General features: G+C 37.9%; 1 protein-coding gene and 1 pseudogene across 7 annotated transcripts in view; one reads left to right on the forward strand and one right to left on the reverse strand.

The window, feature by feature from the left end:
• CCNB3 (cyclin B3) overlaps positions 1 to 26,633 on the reverse strand; it is a 63,206-nt gene that overhangs the window by 9,594 nt on the left and 26,979 nt on the right. For 6 of the 7 annotated variants that reach the window (XM_078065499.1, XM_078065504.1, XM_078065498.1 and 3 more), the window contains 3 exons: positions 17,220 to 20,097; positions 16,293 to 16,391; positions 14,966 to 15,058 (listed from right to left, as the gene is read on the reverse strand). In XM_078065499.1, coding sequence (XP_077921625.1) covers positions 14,966 to 15,058; positions 16,293 to 16,391; positions 17,220 to 20,097 — 3,070 coding nt within the window. The remainder of the gene's footprint in view (positions 1 to 14,965; positions 15,059 to 16,292; positions 16,392 to 17,219; positions 20,098 to 26,633) is intronic. The other variant, XM_078065503.1, reaches the window with a different exon arrangement.
• Positions 3,466 to 4,344, forward strand: LOC118528801 (large ribosomal subunit protein eL8 pseudogene; annotated as a pseudogene).

Raw genomic sequence — 26,633 nt, forward strand, 5'->3', positions numbered from 1 at the left:
AACTACCAGACCTGGCCCACCAAGACTCAGCCAGCTATGAATGTGGGAACTGCTTCAGCTAGGTGCCTAGATCTAGATCTCCTGTGCCTCTGAGGACCCTGGCGTTATCCATCCCTCCATATTTAGGTAGATGACCAGTCTTATAAATCAGAGAGAGATGAGGCGCCTGGGTGGCTCAGTCGGTTGGGCATCTGCTTTCAGCTCAGGTCATGATCCCAGCATCCTGGGATCGAGCCCCGTGTTGGGCTCCTTGCTCAGCGGGGAGCCTGCTTCTGCCTCTCTCCTGTTCGTGCGCTCTCTCTCTCTCTCTCTCTCTCAAATAAATAAAATCTTTAAAAAAAGTCAGAGAGAGATGCTCTGCCTTCTCTATGAGCACCTTGAGTGAACACACCCTCTCCCCTTGATCTCCAGTACTTAGATTCTTGCTTTCCCCATTTGCTACTACATTATACAGTGAACTCCCCCAAAGAGATCATGTTCCTTTACCTCTAAAATACAGAGACCCGTTTATTAGTACATTCATTCATTAGTGTCTCTTCCCAATTAGATATGCCATTAGAATATATGGATTAGGAGAAAGTACCAATAGCACCATTTGGAAGTGAGCTGAGGGACTAGAGAAGACAGAATGAGATTAAAGCATTAGTAGTATAATCCTCTTTCCCTTTTTTTTGTCTTATCTATCTTTGCCTTGCCTTCACCAACTCCAAGAAACCACCTCCTATAACTCTAGACCCAGTGTTAGTTCTGGCCCATATGGCATCTTTGTGCAAATTAGGAAAAAAAAAAAAAAAGTGATGTCTTCGGGCGAATGCAGCCCTGCAGGCACACATCTTATCAAGTAAACAATACCTTTATATGAATTAGCAAAAGGTACCCCTGCCTCAAGGCAGAGCAGCTCCACAGCCAGAATGTACAGCTTGACAAACGGTATGAGCTGGATTCCATCGCCCACTTTTGTCTTGCCTAGGAACCTTGTGTAGGCACAATCTGCACTACACACAGGCATCCTACCCAAACCTCAGTGATGCTTGTTCCTCTCTACCCCTTAAGTTCTTAGATTCAAGAACAATAAAATCTACACTAATCCAACACTTCAACCAATGCAGGAATCTTCTCTTTAATGTCTCCACCAAACAATTGTTCAGTTCCTGCTATAGAACTCCAAATACAGCCTGATCTCTCTTTGAAGGGTTTTAATGGAAAATTTTTCCTTATACTGAGTAGAAATCGCCTTCCTGGTAAAATTCGCTTACTTCATTGGGCCTCCTTTTATGTAGGCTCCTCTTATTCACCGAAGCCTAGATGTCCAAAAAGTAGGCCAATAAGAAGCACTGGAGAAATGGATGATTATCAGAAAATGGTTGAGGGCGCCTGGGTGGCTCAGTTGGTTAAGCGACTGCCTTCGGCTCAGGTCATGATCCTGGAGTCCCGGGATCGAGTCCCGCATCGGGCTCCCTGCTCGGCGGAGAGTCTGCTTCTCCCTCTGACCCTCCCCCATCCCATGCTCTCTCTCTCATTCTCTCTCTCTCAAATAAATAAATAAAATCTTAAAAAAAAAAAAAAGAAAATGGTTGAATACATCAGTCAGCAATAGATGCATTAAATTTTTAAATAACAGAAATACCAAGAAGCTGTTCTTACTGTTCCTGGGATATGGGCTTGGATTTTCTCAGCAATCCATCCTTATCGGTTTCCTATTGCAATGTAATAAATTACCACACACTTAGTGGCTTAAAACAACACAAATTCATTATCACAGATCTCGAAGTCAAAAGTGCAAAATGGGACTCACTGGGCTAAAAAAAATCAAGGTGTTAACAGGGCTGTGTTTCTTTCTAGAGGTTCTAGCAGAAAACCCTTCTAACTTCTACAAGCTGCCCACATTCCTTGGTTTGTGGTCCCTTCCATCCTCAAGGCCAGCAATGGCCAGCAGAGTCTTTCTCACACTGCATTACTCTGTGCCTCCCTCTTCCACATTTAAGAACTCTTGTGATTACACTGGGTCCACTTGGATAATCCAGGATAGTCACTGTATCTTAAATTTGGCTGACTGCAATCTTAATTCCATATTCTATTTTAATTTCCCTTTGCCATGTAAAGTAACTTATTCATAGATTCTGGGAATTAGGATGTGAACATTTTATTCTGCCTACCACATTTTCCAGAGGAATGTCATAAGAAAGAGATGGAGAGAGTTCATGCAGATGAAAGACTACCACCGTAAGTATCAAGAAATCGAGGTCAAATAATTAGCAAAAAAGAGACAGTAAGAATGGAAAGTAGCAGTTCTCTGAGGATGACACCTCTGTGAGTAAATGACAAAACCAATGCTTGCATAGCTTCTTTCCAGTACATCTCATAGGCACTTGGCCACCCATGTAACATGTTGTTAAGAAATGCTTAACATCTAACATGTGGGTAATATCTGAATGAATGGCTGAAATTCGGAGTCAATAAATATTTGAATTAGCAGCAGGGTCAGTGATAGCAATCTTCTTTCTTTGAATGTAAGACAGTACTCTTCTAACATAATTCTACCACTCGGGACTACACAGAGCAAGTCTAATTGTTTTTGTGACAGCCCTTCAGCTACTGAAGACATTTACCATGTCTCCTATAAATTTCCATTCTAGACCAAATAACTTGACTTCCTGTAACTATTCTTCACATGATACAGTCTTCTGTCCCCTCAGCATCAGGCTCCACATAAGGAGCCTGACTTTGTGCCAGTTAGAGAAAAGTGGCAGGGCTCTAGATAATTCAAGCAGCTACAACACCCTTCTAATTCGATTATGCTCCTTAACTGGGGATGGGTAAGAAGGAACAAAAGGGAAGTAATAAATAAATAAATAACTATAGAAATTATAAAGAATACTCTTAGTCTCAAAGGAAGAAACAAATTTGACAAAATTTATCTCAAATTCCAAAACTCAAAGACCATCTTCTGCAAAGATGAATAAATGGAGAAAATAACCCGTTTACAGGAAAAATAACAAGTAATTTTTCAAGGAGAAATGTTCTGAGAAACCAGAGCAAGTGTCTACTTATGAAAGCTTTTCACTTCAAAGAACTGAAATAAACTTAAAAAGTATACTCTCCACAAGATCTGAGAGAACACTGAATCTATGAAAAGAGAACACTCTGAGATCCAAAAAGACTGGTTTCTGATGAAAAAGCAATTACTTAATTAAAAAATGTAATAGGGGAAGTGAATAGTACATTCAGTTATGACAAAAATCAAATCAATATTTCAAAGGCTGCTTTAAGAAATTCTCCCAGAACTGAGAGGTAAGAGAGAGTTGAAGATAATGAATGAAAACCTGAGACACAAGAACAAATTCTGGAGATACACACACACACACACACACACACACACACACACACACTCAGAATGAGATAAGAGGCCAAAGAGAGATAATGATAAAAATTTCTCTGAGCCAGTCTCTCCTCCAGCCATCCAAGATGCTGAAAAGAAAGAAGGCTAAGGGGAAGAAGGTGGCCCCTTGGCAGGAAGCCAAGGTGGTGGTCAATCCCCCGTTTTAGAAAAGGTCCAAGAATTCTGGCATTGGACAGGACATCCAGCCCAAAAGGGACCTCACCCACTTTGTCAAATGGCCCTGCTACATCAGGCTGCAGCGGCAAAGGGCTATTCACTATAAATATCTAAAAGTCCCTCCTATGATTAACCAGTTCACCCAGGCCTTGGACCACCAAAGAGCTACTCAACTGCTTAAGCTGGCCCACTAATACAGACCAGAGACCAAGCAAGAGAAGAAGCAGAGATTGTTGGCCCAGACTGAGAAGAAAGCTGCTGGCAAAGAGGATGTCCCCACTAAGAAGTTGCCTGTCCTTCCAGCTGGGGTTAATACTGTCACCACCCTGGTGGAAAACAGGAAGCCTCAGCTGGTAGTGATTACACATGATGTGGATCCCATTGAGCTGGTTGTCTTCATGCCTACCCTGTGTCATAAGATGGGGGTTCCCTACTGCATTATCAAGGGGAAGGCCAGGCTGAGGTGTCTGGTCCACAGGAAGACCTGCACCACTGTCGCCTTCATACAGGCTAACTCAGAAGACAAAGAAGCTCTGGCTAAGCTGGTGGAAGCTATTAGGACCAATTACAATGACGGGTATGATGAGATCCACCGTCGCTGGAGAGGCAAAGTCCTGGGTCTAAAGTTGGTGGTTCACATTGCCAAGCTGGAAAAGGCAAAGGCTAAAGAACTGGGACCAAACTGGGCTAAGGGTATGCTGTTGAATTTTCTGAACATAAAAGTAATAAAAATTATCTTTCAAAAAAAATTTTCTCTGAGCCAAAGAAAGATTGAATCTTCAGACTAAAAGAACTCACAATATACTGGACAAAATTAAGGAAAACATATCTACATCTAGAAATGTCAAAAATAATTATTTGTAGGGAAGGTAATGTATTAAACAATAATAATATGGATCTAAAAGTCTCAGTTATCTTGACTAAAAATAGAAGCAGAAATAAACTAAAAGTGTGCAAATTATCTCATCATACTCCAGAGGCAATTAATAGATAAGGTTCACTAGAGAGGCTGATTAAATAATGGGCTATATCCATATAATAGAATATTATGCAACACTTTAAAAGAATAAGGTAGATCTATAATTATATGGAAAGATTACTAAGACATTCTTAAAAGAGCAAGATGCAGAGCAATGTGTACAGCATGACCTATTCATAACAAAAATATCATAAAACCCACACTCATTAAAAAGCTGCATTTTTATGTGTATATATGCCTATATGTGTGTACATTCATGCATTACTCATAAAATTTAAGATTTTTTAAAATTTTATTTTATTTTGTTATGTTAGTCACCATACAATACATCATTAGTTTTTGATGTGGTGATCCATGATTCATCGTTTTCGTATAACACCCACTGCTCCATGCGGTATGTGCCCTCCTTAATACCCATCACCAGGCTAACCCATCCCTCACCCCCCTCCCCTCTAAAACCCTCGGTGTGTTTCTCGGATTTTTAAAGAAAAGATAGTCAAAACTTAATAAAAGTGATAACATACACATAAAAGGATCTGGAAAGATACACACTAAATTATTTATAGTTGTTATCTCTGAGGAATAAGTAGAAAACGGTTGATTTTATTCATATACATATACACAAATATATATGAATACATACACACCTTATAAATATATATTAATTGATAGTTTAAAAAATTGTATGGGGCAGAGGATTTAAGGTGAAATGGAGGGGGTGAAGAAATGCCAGGAGAAATAAACTAAACAATGATTGTGGATGGTTACCACACTGCTCTGAGACTTTGATAAGTAAAGCAGAAAAATAAATTAGCATATAAATTGTATAATTATTAAATCAAAATTAATTGATATAATGATCTTTGTATTCTAGAGAATACCTGTTTTCTACAAACATCAGTGAATCATTTATAAAAACCCATTATATCTGAAGCCATGAAGAAAATCTCATTAACTTAAGAAAAACAGAAATTATCATTCAGGTCACATTCTCAACACACAGTACAATAAATCTAGAAATTGGCAATAAAAGGATAAACCAAACAAACTAAAGAAAAGAAAAGCATTTGAAAAAAATGGTAAGCACTATTCTTAAAGAAAAAACAAAACCTAGGTCAATAAGGAAATAAAAATTGCAATCACAGATTACTGAGAAAAAAACAAGACAGCTACACTATCTTTCAAAATTAATGGGATGTAATCAGAACTGTTACTTAGAAGAAAATGTATACCTTTAAAGCTTTTATTCTGAAGTCAGAAATAATTAAAATAGACTAAGCACGCATTTTAAGAAGCTAAGGAAGACAACAGAATAAACCTTAATAAACTAAGAGTAAATTAACAAATATTAAAGCAGATGTCAATAATTTTTTTAAAAAAGAAAAGCTATATAAATATATCCATGAACTGGTTCTTTGACCAGAAAACTGAATGAAACTCTTGCAAGGAACACTGAAGACAGCATGCACATGTATGCAAACACATGAAAGCAAGCTAACACATCACACACATTTTAAATGAAAAAATAAATAATTACAAAGAATTATAAAAGAATACCATGTATAGTCTACGACAGTAACTGTGAAAAACCAACAAAATGAATGAATTTTAAATACGATATAAACCACAAAAATGACTCAAGAAGAATAATAAATCCTTAGTAGGCCAATAATCATCAATGTTATTAGAGTTATCAAAGAATGACACACATAAATGGCACCATGCATCAATAAGTTCATGGGCCAGTTCACCAAGGAAAATAATTCCTGTGTTAAACTTAGTACTATAGGAAAATTTTTGTAGGTATGTTAGGCTAGAACAGTCCTAGTACCACAACTTAATAAAGACAGCACCAAAAACTTACAAAGGAATCTTATTTGTGAATATAGAAGCAAAAATTCTAAATAAAGTATAAGCAATCAAATCCAACAGTAAATTAAATAAACCATGACTAAAGTTCAGCAACGTAGATGAATACAAAGTAAGTACAGAGTATGGTGACTAACATAGCATAATAAAATAAAAAAAAATAAGTACAGAAAAATATTAATTGCTTTCTCAATATATGAATAAATTTAAGAATTAAAGAAAAAAAGGATAATATTCGTAACATTAAAAAAATTCCTCAATACCCAAGAAAAACCTTTCAAGTCAGCGAGCCCAATATGAAGAGAATCTTTTAAAACTTAAAATTACAAAAGAAGATCTGTAAATTCTCCCCGAATTAATCCCAACAGGTTATTTTTGAAAAGTTGACAAAACTATTCTACCGCTCACCTGGAAGAATTACTGTGTGAGAACCATGAATATTTTGTAAAATAAGTAAAGAGGCAATAAATGTGTTACAAACCATAATAATAAAAACAGCATACTACTAATATTAGAATAGACAAATGTACTAAGGAATAGAATTGGAAAGACCATAAACAAACCCAAGTATATGTGATTAAAGATTAAGAGGGACAAACTTCCAGTTATAAAACAAGTAAGTCACACAGGTGAGAAGTAGAGCATAGGGAATACAGTCAATAATATTGTAATAATGCTGTATGGCAACAGATGGTAACTACACATTGTGGTGAGCATGGAGTAATGTACAGAATTGTTGAATCACTATGTTGCACATCTGAAACTAATATAACACTGTATGCCATCTATACTTCAATTATAAAAAAATATGTCAATTCAAACCAGTGGATAATGAAAACCAATAAATGGTATTAGAATAACTGGATAATCATTGGGGTAAGGTGTATAGGTGCTGACACCAAAATCAAAATAAATTCCAGACAAAGATTTAAAAATGTGAACATGAAACTATAAATGTTCTAGAAAAAATTCAGAGAAATATTTAAATTATGACTGGATAAGACTTTTCTAACCAAGAAACAAATCTTAAAACCATAAAGAAAAAAACTGATGGACCTAACTACTTAAAATGCCAATGCTACTGTACATCAACTTAAAAAAACATATTAAAATTTTTCATTTATCAGATGGCAAAAAATATAACACTCTATTTTGCTAAGATTATGAGAAAATCACTTTTCTTCAGTATAAATACAATGGGCATGATATTTCAGAATAGTGCCTATATGTACAAAAATTCTAAATGTGCATTGCTTTGATCTAATACTTCTATTCCTAGTAATTTAATACAGAAAAACAACAGTACAGTCATGAACAATGGAAGCATATGCATGTTCCCTATAGGGTTATTTCTAAGAGCAAAATTTAGAAATAACCTAAATGTCCATTAATAGGGGGTTGGATACATAATGACAGTTGAACAGAATACTATGTAGTCAACATAAATGATATAGAAATATACCAATTTATCTGGAAAGATGTCACAATTACATGAACATTGTTACAAAAGAAAAAAAGCAAGTCACAAAACACTATAAAGAAGATATAACTAATCTCCAATGTGTATGTTCACACATTTTCAAAATACACAAAGCAAACAATGACAAGACTGAAAAAATATATAAATTCACAATTATAATTGAAAATTTCAGTACTCTTCTCAACAACAGAATTAGTACACAGAAAAACAGCAAGGATAATGAAGAAATTAACAACATTAACCAACTGGATCCAACGGACATTTATCAAACACTCCATCCAACAGCAACAGAATACACATTTTCTCGAGTGCACTTGGAACATTCAACAAGACAGACCACATCTGGGTATTAACCCTTTAAATTTTTAAAGATTTAAAACAATACATAGTGTTTTCTTTGACCACAATGGAATTAAACTAGAAACTGATAACAGAAAAATAACAGCAAAAACTCCAAACACTTGGATATCAAATGACAAACTTCTAAATAGTCCAAGGATCAAAGAGGATGTCTCCCAAAATTTGTGGCATGCAGCTAAAGCAGTGCTTAGGGAGAAATGTATAGCATTAAATGCTTCTATTAAAAAAGAAGAAAGGTCTTAAATCAATAACCTGAGCTTCCACCTTAAGAAACTAGAAAAAGAAGAGCAAATTAAACCCAAAGCAAAAGGAAACTATAAAAATTGGAGCAGATACCAATAAAAACTGAAAAGAGAAAAACAGTAAGAAAATGAATGAAATGAAAACCTGGTTCTTTGAGAAGATCAATAAAATTGATAAACTTCTAGCAAGATTGATAAACAAAAAGAAGACACAAATTACCAAATATCAGGAATGAAAGAGTGAATAATAAGGGAATACAGGAACAACTCTATGCATATAAATTAGACTTAGATGAAATGGACCAATTCCTTGAAAACCACAAACCACAAACCAAGTCACCTGAAACAAAACAGGTAACTTGAATAATCTTATAACCATTAAAGAAATTATATTCTTAGTTAAAATCCTTCTGGAAAAAGAAAAAAAACTTCAGGCACAAATAACTTCACTTGTGAATTCTACAGAACATTTAAAGAATAAGTAACATTAATTCTACACATCTCTTCTAGAAAAGAGAAGAGGGAGGGCGGCTGGGTGGCTCAGTTGGTTAAGCCACTGCCTTCGGCTCAGGTCATGATCCTGGAGTCCTGGGATCGAGTCCCGCATCGGGCTCCCTGCTCAGCGGGGAGACTGCTTCTCCCTCTGACCCTCCCCCCTCTCATGCTCTCTCTCTCTCTATCTCATTCTCTCTCTCAAATAAATAAATAAAATCTTTAAAAAAAAAAAACAAAAGAAAAGAGAAGAGGGAGATACTCTCAAATTATTTTATAAAGTCAGTATCATCCTCATACCAAAACCAAAGACAGTACAAAAATACAAAAAGAATACTACAGAGAAACGCCCATCATAAACACAGATACAAAAATCCTCAACAAAATATCAGCAAATAAAATCCAGCAATATTTAAAAAGAATAATGCACCAGGACCAAGTGGGATTTATCCCAGGAATGAGGCTGCTTCAGTATTTGAAAATCAATCAACATAATCTACCATATAGTCTAAAACAAATAAAATTGTATAAACAGATGCAGATGGAAAAAGCATTTTACAAAATTCAACATCATTCATGAGAAACATACATCAGCAAACTAGGAATGGAAAGTAAATATCTCAACCTGATCAAGGGTGTCTACAAAAACTCTACAGTTAAGATCATACTAATGGTGAAAGACTAACTGCTTTCTTCCTAAGATCAGGAACAAGGCAAGGTTGTCTACTCTCACTGTTGCTATTCAACATAATAGAAGTCCTATGCAGTGCAATAAAACACAAAAATGAAAGTAAAAGCATGCATATTGGAAAGGAAGAAATAACACTGTCCCCATTTGCAAATGGCATAATTGTCTATGTAGCTAATCTCAAGAAATCTATAAAAACAAAAGAACTCCTAAGAATTAATAAGTAAGTTTTAGCAAGGTCATAGAATACAAGGTCAATACACAAATATCAATATTTCATACTAGTAGTATACAAATGGAAAACTACATTTTTTAAAAATATCATTTACAATACTACATCTGAAACTAATGATGTACTATATGTTGGCTAGTTGAATTTAAATTAAGAAAAATATCATTTACAGCAGCTCCAAGAAAAGAAAATATTTTGGTATAAATCTAACAAAACACGTACAGGATCTATATGGTAAAAAGATAGAAATCAAAGAAAACCGAAATAAACGAAAGACATACCACATTCGTGGGTATGGAAGATTCAACACAGAAAAGATCTTAATTCTTTTCAAATTCACCTATAGATGTGTGTTGATGGTCCACAAGACCACCCCAAGGTACAATGATTCCTAGTCAGAGGACTCAGCATATAGTCATACTCATGGCTAGGATTTATTATAACAAAAGATAGAAAGCAAAATCAAGTAAATGAGAACATGGGCAAAACTTGCCAAAAACAAGAAACAAGCTTTCAAGAGTCTTATTCCAATAAAGTCAGTCGCTCAGGATGCACTTAGTTCCTCCAGGAATGAGATGTGACAATACATGTAAAGTGCTGTCTACCAGGGAAACTCAGTGCCTAAGATTTTATTGGGAGCTAGTCATGTAAACACTCTCTGCCTAGCATGTACCAAAATTTCAGACTCACAAAAGGAAAGCAGGTGTTCAGAATAAACCACATTGCTTTTTTTTTTTTTTTACTAACATATAATGTATTATTTGTTTCAGGAGTCAGGTCTGTGATTCATCAGTCTTACACAATTCACAGCGCTCACCACAGCACATACCCTCCCCAGTGTCCATCACTAAACCACATTGTTAATACAAAGAGTTTAGGCACAGTTATCATTAAGGGAGGGTTTTATAGCAGTGTAGGGAACTGTTTACCAGTCAACTTCTCAGATGCCCAGACATGGGCCAACTTTGCAAACAGGACTTTCTAAGGATAACAGTATTTGGCCTGTTAACTCTTTTCTGCACAAGATGTAACTCAATTCCAATCAAACTCTCAGCAGGATTTTTTTGTAGATATAAACAAACTGATTCTAAAATTTATATAGAAAAGCAAATGAACTAGGATAACTAAAACAATTATGGAAAAAAAAAAAAAGAATGGAGCTAGACGGATCACATCACCTAGTTTTGAGACCTACTATAAAACTACAGGAATAAAGACAGTGTGATATTGGCAAAGTGACAGACACAGAGATCAATAAAACAGAATAAAGTATAGAAATAAGTATAGAAAGAGATCCACACAAATAAGGTCAATAGATTTTTGGCAAAGATGCAAAAGCAATTTAGTAGGAAAAAAGTATATTTTCCCACAAATGGTGTTAGAACAAATGGAGATACATATGCAAAAAAAATGAACTTTGACCTCAAAAACCTCATACTATACAAAAATTAACTCAAAATGGATTACAGGGGCGCCTGGGTGGCTCACACGGTTAAGCGTCTGCCTTCAGCTCAGGTCATGATCCCAGTGTCCTGGGATCGAGCCCCGCATCGGGCTCCCTGCTCAGCAGGAAGCCTGCTTCTCCCTCTCCTATTCCCCCTGCTTGTGTTCCCTCTCTATCTCTATGTCAAATAAATAAAATTTCTTTAAAAATCTTTAAAAAAAAAATGGATTACAGATTTAATGTTAAAACTATGAAACTTTCAGATAAAATATGAGAAAATATTCATGACCTAGGTTCAGGCAGAGAATTCTTAAAAAGCACAATCCATAACAGAAAACACTGAAAAACTAGACTATCAAAATTAAAAAAAAAAAAATTTGCTCTAAGACCCAAATAAGAGAATAAAAAGACTACAGACTGGTAGGATATATTTGTAAATCACATATCCAACACAGAATTTGTATCCAGAATATGTAAAGAACTCTCAATAACTTGATACAAAGAAAATATACTATATATTGGCTAATTGAACATAATAAAAAAAAAAACTACCCATTTAAGAAATGGGCAAGACTTAAGACACTTGACCAAAGAGGATATATGGATGACAAGTAAGTATGATGTTCAACATTATTAGCCCTTGAGGAAATGCAAATTAAAACTATGGTGAGACTCCTCTACCCACCTATTAGATGGCTAAAATTAAAAAAATACTAACACCAAGTGCTGACAAGGATACAGAGCAACCAGAACTCTTACGCACTACAGGTGGATCTCATGGGAATTATGGTGAATGATAAAAGTCAATCTCAAAAGGTTATGTACTGTATGATTTCATTTATATACCATTTATGAAATTACAAAGATATAGATGTGAAAACAAATTAGGAGTTCCCAAGAACAGGAAGGTGAGGGGAGGAAGACGGCTGTTGCTATAAAAGGGTAACATGAGGGATCCTTGTAGTAATGGAACAGTTGTGTCTCAACTGTGGTGGTAGTGCTTACAAAATTTTTGTTTGATAAAACTATACAGACGAAACACACACAACAAATAAATGCATGTAAAACTTATGAAATTTAAATAAGGCCTGTAGACCTTAATTATGACACTATATTATAGTTATGCGAAATGTTACCATCGGGAGAAAGTAGGTGAAAGTTACACAGGACTTCCCTATACTGTTTTTTGCAATTTCTTATGAATCTTATTTCAAAACAAATGTTAAAATTTCATAGAACTATATACCCAAAAGTCCAATTTACCATTTAAAAATATGAAAATTAAAGTTATAAAAACACTATATATGTTTTCTAGAACTGTGATTCTCTATCAAAAGGTGTACATTAACATCACTTGTGGAGGGGTGCCTGGGTGGCTCAGTTGGTTGGGCGTCTGCCTTCAGCTTGGGTCATGATCTCGGGGTCCTGGGATCGAGCCCCACGTTGGGTTCCCTGCTCAGCAGGGATCCTGTTTCTCCCTCTGCCTGCCACTCCCCTTGCTTGTGCTCTCTCTCTCTCTCTCTCTCTGACAAGTAAAATCTTTAAAAAAAAATCACTTGTGGAGCTTTATAAAAATACATGTGCCCCTTTACCCAAAAAATACAAAAACACTAATTCAAAGGGATACATGCACCCCTATGTTTACTGCAGCATTACTTACAATAGCCAAACTGTGGAAGCAGCCCAAATGTCCATCGATAGATGAATGGATAAAGAAGATATGGTATATATACACAATGGAATATTATTCAGCCATAAAAAAGAATGAAATCTTGCCATTTGCAACAACATGGATGGAGCTAGAGAGTATGATGTTAAGTGAAGTAAGTCCATCAGAGAAAGACAAATACCATATGATCTTACTCATGTGTGGAATTTAAGAAACAAAAGAATAAAGGAAAAAGAGAAAGACAAACCAAGAAACAGACTCTAACTATAGAGAACAAACTGATGGTTACAAGAGGGGAGGTGGGTGGGGAGATGGATGAAATAGGTGATGGGGATTAAAGAGTACACTTATCATGATGAATAAAATAAAGTAATAAAAAATTCTTTTTAAAAAAACAGAAAATATATATATGTGCCTGGGCCACACCTCCACAATTCTGATTTGATAGTATGGGATGGGACCTGGGCATCTGTGATTCTATGATCCATGCACTAGAGGTGCACCCCTAAAGTAGATGACCACCACTTAAAGTGGAGGAATAATATACACACACAAATATTAACTGTGGTTGTGAGTTGTGGGATCACAGGTAATTATAATTTATTACTTTGCTATAACAAATGTGAGTTTCTGTGCAATAAAAATAACAACAAAAGCTTTTTTAAAAAAGATTCAGTTCATCATTCCAGCTAGTAGAGATATTTTATCTCTGATATCCATTTATTTCCTATCCCTATTCCTAGTCTTACGCCATGCAATATTTGATGAGTTTATCTTTTCTGTTCTCATTTACATCACTAATAAAAATGTTGATTAGAACAAAGTCCACTGGCAATCTTCTAGAAGTCTCCTTCTAGCTTAATAATGATCAGCAATCTTTGGGATCAGCTTTACTTACATAGGATCTACCCAAATTCTACTCTTTTTTTAAAAAAGATTTATTTATTTATTTTATTTATTTATTTACTTACTTATTTATTTGAGAGGGCGGGGGAGAGAGGGGCAGAGGGAAAAGGAGAGAGAGAATCTCAAGCAGACTCCCAGCTGAACGCAGAGCCCAAGGCAGGGCTTGATCTCACCATCCTGAGATCATGACCTGATCCAAAACCAAGAGTTGGACACTCAACTGATTGAGCCACCAAGGCACCCCCAAATTATACTCTTACCCATTATTATTTTCATAAGATGAGAGGCATTTTCATGCTTTACTGATATCCAAATAAATCGTGTCTACCATATTTTCCTGGTCTGTTACTTCAAAGTGACCCTGAACCACTCCTCTGGTACTCAATAAAGGATATTAAACTATATTACCTTTTCTTCCTAATTATATAGTTAAGACTCTTCTGGGCATAGCCTATGCCTTATATTTTCTTGCAAACTATTCAATTCCATTCATTCAACAAATATTTATTGACACTCCACTATGTGCCAGGTACTATTCTGGACTCTCCTTCCTTTGTGTAAAATGATAATTAAGTATTCATAGCACTATTGCCTCAACATCCAACCCTGGACAAATAGCTACCTGCCCTGTCTGGTCCTGCCATGTCTGCCACACTGTCCCTCCTATCACCAATCTCACCCAAAGCTTGAAAAGACTTTGTCACTGACCCCTATCCAAATCACTAAATAGACTTTTACAAAATTTTGAGAATGATTAAACTATCATACCATCGTTGCCTCTTTTAGAAATAGTCTCTCCTTCCGCTGGGTTCTCACAGTACCTTATGTATAACATTCTTACAGTACCTAGTGTATTCTACTTTTTATTGTACTCATATCTGTCTGCGTGTCTTATTTTGCCCCCTAGATCATAAGCTCCCTGAAGGCAGGAACCGTGGCTCAGCTCTGTAGACCCAGAAAATTTTTACCATGCCTGGCATCTGGTGATACTGAATGAAAATCAATAAAGAGAAGGGCAGCCCCTTAAAGCAGCAGTTGTCAGGCTTACCTGCACCTCTACCAACCAGTCCACAAGAATGGCCCTCATGTAACTGCTGATGTCAGTCTGCCTGTTCATGTATTTTTTAAGTATGAACTTTTCCTGGCAGCAATAAAAAAGAAATATTAATCCATAAACTCTTCTTATAGTTCAAAAATTGTAACTTAGGAAAAAAATACTTGCAACTAACATCTCAGACAAAGAAACTGTAACAACATAATTAACTTCTTCAGTTCTAACTCATTATTTTCAGCTGGTATCAGGGGCCGATCAAAGTCTCCTTTTCCAGACAAGTTCTAGTTATCCTTGGGAAATGGATGCACGTCATATTCAAGCGTCAGGGTGGATATGGAGGAGTCCAGGGGGAATATGGAATATGGGCAGGAACACACCTATGACTATAGATGAATACCAAAGAGGTTCTGCCCCTTCTTTGCAATTCAATCTAAAGCACAATGCCATGCTGTGTAGAGCAGTGGTTCGCAAACTTTAACACATATACCACCTGGGGATCTTTAAAATTCACATGCTAATTTAGAAGGTCTGGGTGGGGCTAGGTTTCTGCATTTCTAACAAGATCCCAAGTGAAACTGACACTGCTGAGCTAAGGCCCATACTTGTAGTATAACAAAATTATCTCTTACTTCCTCCAAGCTACACTAGAAAAAGTGAAGGGTCTGGAGTCAGTAAATCAAATGTTATGTCTCTAAAGACAAGATATTCATCCTCCCTCTTATGCATGGCCTGCTAAAATTTTAGTTGGTAGATAATCTTGGTCCCATCTGTTCCGTTGAGAGAGAGAAGAAAATTTGGAATCAACGAATTTTAGTGGTCAAGGAGACTGGCTGATTTTAAAGGAGGAAGAAAATGTCACCAGGTTGGAGAGTGATTCTACATATGATGCCAGAAACTTGCATAGGGAAGGGAAAAGATCTCAAAGAGCAGCCACTCAGAAGAAGACTACTATTTTTGTGTCTGAGACTGTCTCCTCAACAATTAGAGGCACAGGCTTATGGTCTTCAAGGTAATCAGACTTTTAGCCCATATCCCAGCTCTACCATATACTAGTTGTGTGATTCTGAGCAGTTTCTCCAATCTATAAAAAGGAGATAATAATACATACCATCATGAAGTTATTGGGAGAATTAAACAAGATAATGTCTATAAACCCCTTAACCTCAATGTCTAACTTATGGTAAGCTACCAGTTGATGTCAGTTGTTGCTGTTATTATTTTAATCATCATTATTACTTCCCCTTTCAACTTGCATTTGAAGGATGGAATGATGAGGAAATGAGACCTAGAAATCCTTCCCCTCCAACAGCCACCTACATACCTCTCTCTCTTTCATGTAACTGAAGATATCCTTGGCATATATTGGGTTGAAAAATGGATCACTGTAGTTCTTGTCAATATCCTCCAATGGGGTTACCTGCTTGGAAATCACCAAAAAGATATTAGGAGGAGAAAGATTCCAAGGAAGGCTTAGCACATACACATAAAGGATACACTTCTTTCTTCCCACTGTCATCTTCTGCTAAGGTTCCTCAAGCCTCATATATCCTGGGTCACAACAGAGCACCCCCTGGTTCTTCAATCCTCATACTGCCAAGTGACCAAGAAATGTTTAGTCCTTCTTGTACACGCCTGCTCTGCCCTAGGAACTAGGCACCATTTTTACAGGTAAGTTCAAGACTCTCCAGGAAAAACACTCTTATTTTACTATTTCAACTTATGTCACGTATCTTCTTAGGTCACTTGTTTTGTCCCAATGTTTTGATCTAACCCAATTCATCTTCTTGGTAGCCTTTTCCTCCCTTCTATACCTCTACCCAGTTTGTTTTGCCTACAAGAGGGGTATTTCTCCTCCTGCTTGCCAAATCTCATTCCTTCATCCTTCCAATTTTCAACTTAAATACCATCTTCCTTGGGAGATGCTTCTGTAGACTTTACTCATCTTTGACTGGAGTCCACTGTAATGCAGATTGCAATTACTAAGAAAGGCAATTTACACACACACACACACACACACAATATTCCAGATCCTTGTGGGTATTCCTGGAATAAATAATTTCTAATTGTTTGGGTGTATTTCTATGCCAATCGGAAAGTCAAGAGATCCCACAAGGCCAACTTGATTTACTATAGCTTACTATATACAGATCAATTGCTTAGGAAGGCAAAAAAAATCTCTTTACTAGCAGCCACCTACAGGACAACAAAGAACACATCATCTAATTTAAGAAGAAAGAGAACAGGATACCTCCTTCTGTGACCTCTTGCCCCAAGATGAGGAAGGTTTATTGGAACTGGATTCACAAGCACTGGACTTGCTTGTGATATTGAACTTGCCCACACTGGACAGGCCTGTTCTGGGTTCGGGGGCAGTGCTGGACACATATGAGCTGGTTTCAACTTGGAGGATCAAGAAATCTTTGAGAGAGTTATCTTTCTTTTGGGTGGGATTCTCTTGCAAGGCCAATGGCTCCTTCAGGGACAACTCCCTCCCAGTGGTGGGTTTCTCATTCAAAGCAAATGTCTCCTTGACATGGAATGTCTCGTTGAGGGTAGGTTTCTCCTGAAAGGACAATGGCTCCTTGAAGAGGGTCTCCTTCTCCCTGCTGGGCTTCTCCTTCAAGGCCAAGGGCCCCCTCAGGGTAGCTTCTTCTTCAACTGTGGGATTCTCTTGCAAGGCCAAGGACTCCCTTGGGATGGTCCCCTCAAAGCTGGGCTTCTGAAAAGCCAGTGGTTGCTTAATAAAGGACTCTTCATTGGTGATATTCTCTTGCAAGGCCAAATGCTTCTTCAAGAGGAACACCTCCCCCTGAGCAATGGGTTTCTTCTTTAAAGATAATTGCTTCTCAAGGCTTGTTGCCACCTCAATGGAGAGCTCCTCCTTCAGAACCAATGGTTTATTTAAAAGGGATTCCTCTTCAGTAGTGCACTTCTCCTGCAAAGCCAACAGCTTCTTCAAGGAATCCTCTTTGGTATCAGTCTTCTTCTGCAAGCCCAAAGCCTTCCAGAAGAGGGACTCATCTTTGTTGGTAGGTTTAACATGCAATGAAAATGGCTCCTGAGAAAGGAATTCCTCCTCAGTAGTAGGCTTCTCCTCTAAGGTCAATGGTTCCTTAATATACAATTCTTCTTCAGTGGTGGTTTTTTCTGGCAAGGCCAATGGCTTAGTTGAGAGGGACACCTCCTGCAGAGTGGTGTGCTTCTCTTTCAATACAGGTGGATCCTGGAAGAGGAACTCCTCTTCAGTTATAGACTTTTTATTAAAGGGCAATAGCTTCTTAAAGAGTGACTCTTCTTCAGAGATGGTCTTCTCTGAGACCAGTGGCTTCTTTAAGAGGAACATCTTCCCCTGCATGAATTGTTTTTTCTTTAAAGATAACGGTGTCTTGGTAAGGATTGTCTCCTCAGTTGAAGACTTCTTCCTAAGTGACACTGGCTCCATAAAGAAGGACTCCTTATCCTTGCTAATCATATTCTGCAAGTCCAACATTTCTTGGCAGATGGACATCATTATTTGAGAGGCACACTTTTTCTTCTTTAAAGATAAAGGCTCCTTGGTAGAGACTGCCTCATCTGTGGTATGTTTCTTCCTAAAGGGAACTGGGTCCATAAGAAATTCATCTTCACCATCAACATTCTCCTGCAATGCCCCTGGCTTCTTCAAAAGAGCTACCTCCCCATGCGTGGTATGCTTCTCTTGCAACATAGGTGATTCCTTGAAGAGAGACTCCTCCTCGGTGGTAGACTTCTTTTTAAAGGACAACTTGTCTCCAGAAGTGGCCTGCAATACTAGTGGCTTCTTCAAGCAGGACACCTTGCCCTGACTAGTACACTTTCTCTTCTTTAAAGATAATAGCATCTTGGTGGGGGTTGCCTCCTCAATGGTACATTTCTTCTTAAAGGCCAAAGTCTCCTTTGAAAGTGACTCCTCCTCAGTTAGAGTCTTTTGCAAGGTCAAGGCCTTCTTCAAGATGGACACCTCCTCCTGAGTGGTGTGCTCCTCTTGCAACGTGGGTGGCTCATGGAAAAGGGACTCCTCAGTGGTGTCCTTCTTCTTAGGGGACCGTGGCTCCTTAATGAATGACTTCTCTCCAGAGGTGATCTTTTGCAATGCTAGTGGCTTCTTCAAGTGGTACATCTTCCCCTGAATGGTACACTTCTTCTTTACAGGTAACGGTTTCTTGGTGGGGTTTGTCTCCTTGGTAGTACGTTTCTTCCTAAGGGACATTGGCTCCATAAGATATTTATACTTACTGTCCTTCTCCTCCTGCAATGCCTGTGGCTTCTTCAAGAGGACCACCTCCCCACTAGTGGTGTGCTTCTCCTGCAATGCAGATGGCTCCTGGAAGAGAGACTCCAATGGCTCCTTAATGAGTGCCTTCTCTCCAGAGGTGGTCTTCTGCAATTCTAATGGCTTTTTCAAGTGAGCCAACTTCCCTTGAATAGTATACTTCTTCTTTAAAGATAATGGCCTCAAGGTGAAGGTTGCCTCCTTGCTGGTAGGTTTCTTCTTGAAAGCCAGTGGCTCCTTAATGAGGGACTCCTCTTCAGAGGTGGTCTTCTGCAATACTAGTGGTTTCTTCATATGGGACACCTTCCCCTGAGTGGTACACTTCTTCTTCTTCCTTAAAGATAACAACTTCTTGGTGGGGGTTGCCTCCTCTGTTTTAGGCTTCTTTCTAAAGTTTGTTGGCTCCATAAAGAAGGAATCCCCTTCAACAGTGACGTCCTGCAAAGCCAAGTCCCCCTGATATGTACACATCTTCTTTAAAGATAATGTTCCTTTGGTGATGGCTGCCTCCTCAGTTTTATGCTTCTTCCCAAAAGTCATTGGCTCTACAACAAACTCATCAGCGTTGTCAGCTTCCCCCTGTAAGGATGGCGGCTTCTCCATGAGGTATACCTCCCCCTGATTTGTGGACTTCTTTAAAGATAATGACCTTTTGAAAAGGCCTGTGTCCTCAGTAGTGAGTTCCTCTTTTAAAATTAATGGCTTTTTGAAAAATGATACCTCCTCAGTAGTGGTTGTTTTAGAGATGGTAGGTATCTCCAGAATGAGTGGTTTCTCCATAATATTTGGTACCAAGGTAGTAGAGACTACTACTGGTGAGGGTTCCAGCTTATAACTGTAAAGGAAACAATGTCTGATTAAGAAGAATGCAGTTCCTAGAATCCTCACCAACCATCTCATTTTGTTGCTATATTTATAAAAGGGGAAAGGACTTCAACCTCAAGAGACAGATTAAAGGGTAAAAATCAATTACCATAGTGAATCAAAGTAGCACACTATATAGTTTCTATGGCCTAGGTTCTCTCACTTTTCTGAAAAATTTCCCCTAAAATCCAGGTTATACTTTACTAAATATGAATTATTTCCTTTATTTATATATAAAGTCTTTATTCTAATACCACATTGTATGAGTTATCTGCTATTATATCAGTCTCCCTCACTAGCTGCATTTATTTATCTTTGTCTATCAGCACCAGGCATCTGGTAAAGTGCAGGCTGAAATTAATATTGTTTGAAGACTTATGAGAAAATTTTAAGAGAGAAGCTTATGAAGGCTTAGAGAAAGGTGGGCTGGTACTTAATGTTGGTGGTATCTAACCACATCCCCTTCAACCTAAGCTATTCATGAGATACTTTCCCAATGGAGAGAATAAAAAGACCACAATAAACATTTGTTCACATGGGTCAGATTCAAAGCTTTGTTTTGAACAGGATTTCACGTCCAATTAGTAACTAACCTAGTGTGACCAAATCACTGGAGGACTCGAAATCAGAAGAGAGAATTGAAGGCAAATACAATCATCAGTCTGAACAAGAGTAAATGCCCCCAAAACTAGATATCATATGATTCCATTTATATGAAATGTCCAGAATAGACATACCCATAGAGGTGTATCCACAAAAGAAAGTAGATTGGTAGTTGCCTGTGGCTGGAAAGGGGCAGGGAAGGGGGGGGTAAAAGGGGAGGGGCTGGGAAAAGAAAGGGACTACTAATTGGTTCAAGTTTTTTGGGGGGTGTTGAAAAGTTCTAAAATTAGATAGTAGTGATGGCTGTACAACTCTATGAATATAATTTAAAAACCACTGTATTGTTTTAAAAAAAAAAAAGGAAGTACCTGGAGAGGTTCCACATGGCCAGATAGATTCCAGGTCCCTCCTGATGAGAACTTTTAAAGGTAGTCTCCAGATAATCTAGTTATGATAAAGAGTATGCCTTCTAGAGCTAACCTGCCTGGATTCAAATCCTGGCTCCTCCACCTACTGGCTGGGTGACCTTGGGCTAGTTAACTGTCTGTGCTTCACTTTTTTCACCGATACAATGGGGGTCATATTACCTCTTTATAGGGTTGTTGTGAAAATTTGATCACTTAATATGCAATAAAAACATGTAAAACAAAGAATAGTTCAAAACTAACTGTATGCCAATAAATCAGGTAACTTAGATGAAATGGACAAATTCCTAAGAAGCCACAAACTACCAAAACTGACTTAAAAAGAAAACAGAAAATCTGAGTAGACCTATAACAACCAAAAACATTGAATTAATATAAAAACTACCCACAAAGAAAAGTCCAGGCCCAGATGGTTTTGCTGTAGAATTCTACCAAACATCTAAAGAAGAATTAATACCAGTTCCCCATAAACAACCCCAAGAAATAGAAGATATGAGAACAGTTACCAACTCATTCTATGAAGCCAGTATTACTCGATACCAAAAACAAAGATATCACAAGAAAATTATAGTCTGGTATCTCTTAAAAATATAGGTGCAAAAATCCCCCACAAACACTAGCAAACCAAATCCGGCAACACATAAAAGTATTATACACCATGACCAAGTGGGATTTGTCCCAGGAATACAAGATTAGTTTAACATCCAAAAATCAATTCATGTATCAAGCCATATTAATGGAATAAAAAACAAAGCCACATGATCATCTCAATAGATCCAGAAAAATCATTTGACAAAATACAACACCGTTTCATGATAAAGGACTCAACAGACTAAGAATAGAAAGGAGATTCCTCAACTTGATAAAGGGCATCTATCAAAAACCCAAAGCTAACATCACACTTAATGGTGAGAGACTGATGCTTACCCCCTAAGATCAGGGAAAAGACAAGGATATCTAATTCTTCTTTAGAGGGTGGGAAATTTGTAGTGTAGCAGTATATAACTCATATAGCATTGTTGATGTTTCAGGACAAAACCCCTCTATTCTCTGAATAAATTCCAAACTCTGCCATGATATGCAAGGCCCTGGTGATCTGGCTCCTGTCTGCCTCTCCAAATCCATCTCTTAAGAAACATTAGTATAGGAAATTGGGCATCTGGGTGGCTCAGTTGGTTAAGCGTCTGCCTTCAGCTCAGGTCATGATCCCCAGGTCCTGGAATCGAGCCCCACACTGGGCTCCCTATTCAGCGGGGACCCTGCTTCTCCCTCTCCCTCTGACTATCACTCCCCCTTCATGTGCTCTTTCTCTCTGTCAAATAAATAAATAAAATCTTTAAAAAAAAGAAAGAAACATTAGTAAAGGTATTGAGTATCTATGATACCATAGGTCTGGGGTGATCATAGTAGGCTTCCTTGATAGAGTGACCAGTTGTCTTTGTCTGTGACTGAGAGGGTTCCTGGGATGCAAGACTCTCAGTATTAAAACTGGGCAAATCTTAGGAAAACCAGAATAAGTTGGTCACCCAATTTTTAGAAGACAAGGATGTCCAACTCTTTTTTTTTTTTTTTTAAAGATTTTATTCATTTATTTGACAGAGAGAGACACAGCGAGAGAGGGAACACAAGCAGGGGGAGTGGGAGAGGGAGAAGCAGGCTCCCCACGGAGCAGGGAGCCCGATGCGGGACTCGATCCCAGGACCCTGGGATCATGACCTGAGCCGAAGGCAGTCGCTTAACCAACTGAGCCACCCAGGCGCCCAAGGATGTCCAACTCTTGACACTTCTATTCAACATAGTACTAGAGGTTCTAGCCAGGGCAAACTAGGCAAGAAAATTAAATAAGGAGGAGCAAGATGGCAGAGGAGTAGGAGACCTAAATTTCGTCTGGTCCCAAGAATTCAGCTAGATAGGGATCAAACCACTCTGAACACCTACGAACTCAATAGGAGATAGAAGAAAAGAATAGCAGCAACTCTCTGAACAGAAAAGCGACCACTTTCTGGAAGGTCTCTTCTGATTTGTTTAGTGTATATTTTTCTAGGGTTGCTGTTACCCTGTTAGCATTTTGTTCTCTCATTCATCTATTCTCCTCTGGACAAAATGACAAGATGGAAAAATTCACCTCAAAAAAAAGAACAAGAGGCAGTACCTACTGCCAGGGACCTAATCAATATGGACATTAGTAAGATGTCGGAACTAGAGTTCAGAATGACGATTTTAAAGATACTAACTGGGCTTGAAAAAGCATGGAAGATATTAGAGAAACCCTTTCTGGAGAAGTAAAAGAACTAAAATCTAACCAAGTAGAAATCAAAAAGGCTATCAATGAGGTGCAATCAAAAATGGAGGCTCTAAATGCTAGGATAAATTAGGCAGAAGAGAGAATTAGTGATATAGAAGACCAAATGATGAAGAATAAAGAAGCTGAGAAAAAAAGAGATAAACAACTACTGGAACACGAGGGCAGAATTTGAGAGATCAGTGATACCATAAGATGAAACAATATTAGAATAACTGGGATCCCAGAAGAAGAAGAAAGAGAGAGAGAGAGAGGCAGAAGGTATATTGGAGCAAATTATAGCAGAGAACTTCCCTAATTTGGGGAAGGAAACAGGCATCAAAATCCAGGAGGCACAGAGAAACCCCCTCAAAATCAATAAAAATAGGTCAACACCCTGACATCTAATAGTAAAACTTACGAGTCTCAGAGACAAAGAGAAAATCCTGAAAGCAGCTCGGGACAAGAGATCTGTAACCTACAATGACAGAAACATTAGATTGGCAACAGACCTATCCATAGAGACCTGGTAGGCCAGAAAGGACTGGTATGATATATTCAGAGCACTAGATGAGAAAAATATGCAGCCAAGAATACTATATCCAGCTAGGCTGTCACTGAAAATAGAAGCAGAGATAAAAAGTTTCCAGGGCAAAAAAAACTAAAGGAATTTGCAAACACAAAACCAGCCCTACAAGAAATATTGAAAGGGGTCCTCTAAGCAAAGAGAGAGCCTAAAAGTAACATAGACCAGAAAAGAACAGAGACAATATACAGTAACAGTCACCTTACAGGCAGTACAATGGCACTAAATTCATATCTTTCAATAGTTACCCTGAATGTAAATGGGTTAAATGCCCCAATCAAAAGACACAGGGTATCAGACTGGATAAAAAAAACAAGACCCATCGATATGCTGTCTGCAAGAGACTCATTTTAGACCCAAAGACACCCCCAGATTGAAAGTGAGGGGGTAGAAAACCATTTACCATGCTAATGGACACCAAAAGAAAGCTGGGGTGGCAATCCTTATATCAGACAAATTAGATTTTAAACCCAAGACTATAATAAGAGATGAGGAAGGACACTATATCATACTTAAAGGGTCTATCCAACAAGAAGATCTAACAATTGTAAATATCTATGCCCCTAACATGGGAGCAGCCAATTATATAAGCCAATTAAGAACAAAAGCAAAGAAACACATTGACAACAATACAATAATAGTGGGGGACTTTAACACCCCCCTCACTGAAATGGACAGATCATCTAAGCAAAAGATCAACAAGGAAATAAAGACTTTAAATGACACACTGGACCAAATGGACTTCACAGATATATTCAGAACATTCCATCCCAAAGCAACAGAACACACATTCTTCTCTAGTGCCCATGGAACATTCTCTAGAATAGATCACATCCTAGGTCACAAATCAGGTCTCAACCAGTACCAAAAGACTGGGATCATTCCCTGCATATTTTCAGACCACAGTGCTTTGAAACTAGAATTCAATCACAAGAGGAAAGTCGGAAAGAACTCAAATACATGGAGGCTAAAGAGCATCCTACTAAAGAATGAATGGGTCAACCAGGAAATTAAAGAAGAATTAAAAAATAATTCACGGAAACAAATGAAAATGAAAATACAACTGTTCAAAATCTTTGGGATGCAGCAAAGGCGGTCCTAAGAGGAAAGTATATAGCAATACAAGCCTTTCTCAAGAAACAAGAAAGGTCTCAAATACACAACCTAATCCTACACCTACAGGAGCTGGAGAAAGAACAGCAAATGAAGCCTAAACCCAGCAGGAGAAGAGAAATAATAAAGATCAGAGCAGAAATCAATGAAATAGAAACCAAAAGAACAGTAGAACAGATCAACGAAACTAGGAGCTGGTTCTTTGAAAGAATTAACAAGATTGGTAAACCCCTGGCCAGACTTATCAAAAAGAAAAGAGAAATGACCCAAATAAATAAAATCATGAATGGAAGAGGAGAGATCACAACCAACACCAAAGAAATACAAACAATTATAAGAAAACATTATGAGCAACTACCATGCCAGCAAATCAGATAATCTGGAAGAAATGGATGCATTCCTAGAGATATATCAACTACCAAAACTGAACCCGGAAGAAATAGAAAACCTGAACAGACCTATAACCACTAAGGAAATTGAAGCAGTAATCAAAAATCTCCCGACAAACAAAAGCCCAGGGCCAGATGGCTTCCCAGGGGAATTCTACCAAACATTTAAAGAAGAATTAGGGCGCCTGGGTGGCTCAGTTGGTTAAGCGACTGCCTTCGGCTCAGGTCATGATCCTGGAGTCCCTGGATCGAGTCCCGCATCGGGCTCCCTGCTCAGCAGGGAGTCTGCTTCTCCCTCTGACCCTCCCCCCTCTCATGTGCTTGCTCTCTCTCATTCTCTCTCTCTCAAATAAATAAATAAAAAATCTTTAAAAAAATAAAAATAAAAAATAAAGAAGAATTAATACCTATTCTTCTGAAACTGTTCCAAAACATAGAAATGGAAGGAAAACTTCCAAACTCGTTTTAGGAGGCCACCATTACCTTGATCCCAAAACCAGAAAAAGACCCCATCAAAAAGGAGAATTACAGACCAATATCCTTGATGAACGTGGATGCAAAAATTCTCACCAAAATACTAGTCAATAGGATCCAACAGTACATTAAAAGGATTATTCACCACACGACCAAGTGGGATTTATTCCTGGGCTGCAAGGTTGGTTCAACATCCGCAAATCAATCAATGTGATACAATACATTAATAAAAGAAAGAACAAGAACCATATGATCCTCTCAATAGATGCAGAATTTGACAAAGTACAGCATCCTTTCTTGATCAAAACTCTTCAGAGGATAGGGACAGAGGGTACAGACCTCAATATCATAAAAGCCATCTATGAAAAACCCAGAGCAAATATCATTCTCAATGGTGAAAAACTGAGAGCTTTCCCCCTAAGGTCAGGAACATGGCAGGGATGTCCACTATCACCACTACTATTCAACATAGTATTAGAAGTCCTAGCCACAGCAATCAGACAACAAAAAGAAATAAAAGGCATCCAAATCGGCAAAGAAGAAGTCAAACTCTCACTCTTTGCAGATGATAAGATACTTTATGTGGAAAACCCAAAGGACTCCACCCCAAAACTGCTAGAACTCATACAGGAATTC

The sequence above is a fragment of the Halichoerus grypus genome, chromosome X (genome assembly GCF_964656455.1).
Source record: "Halichoerus grypus chromosome X, mHalGry1.hap1.1, whole genome shotgun sequence".
Classification (NCBI taxonomy): domain Eukaryota; kingdom Metazoa; phylum Chordata; class Mammalia; order Carnivora; family Phocidae; genus Halichoerus; species Halichoerus grypus.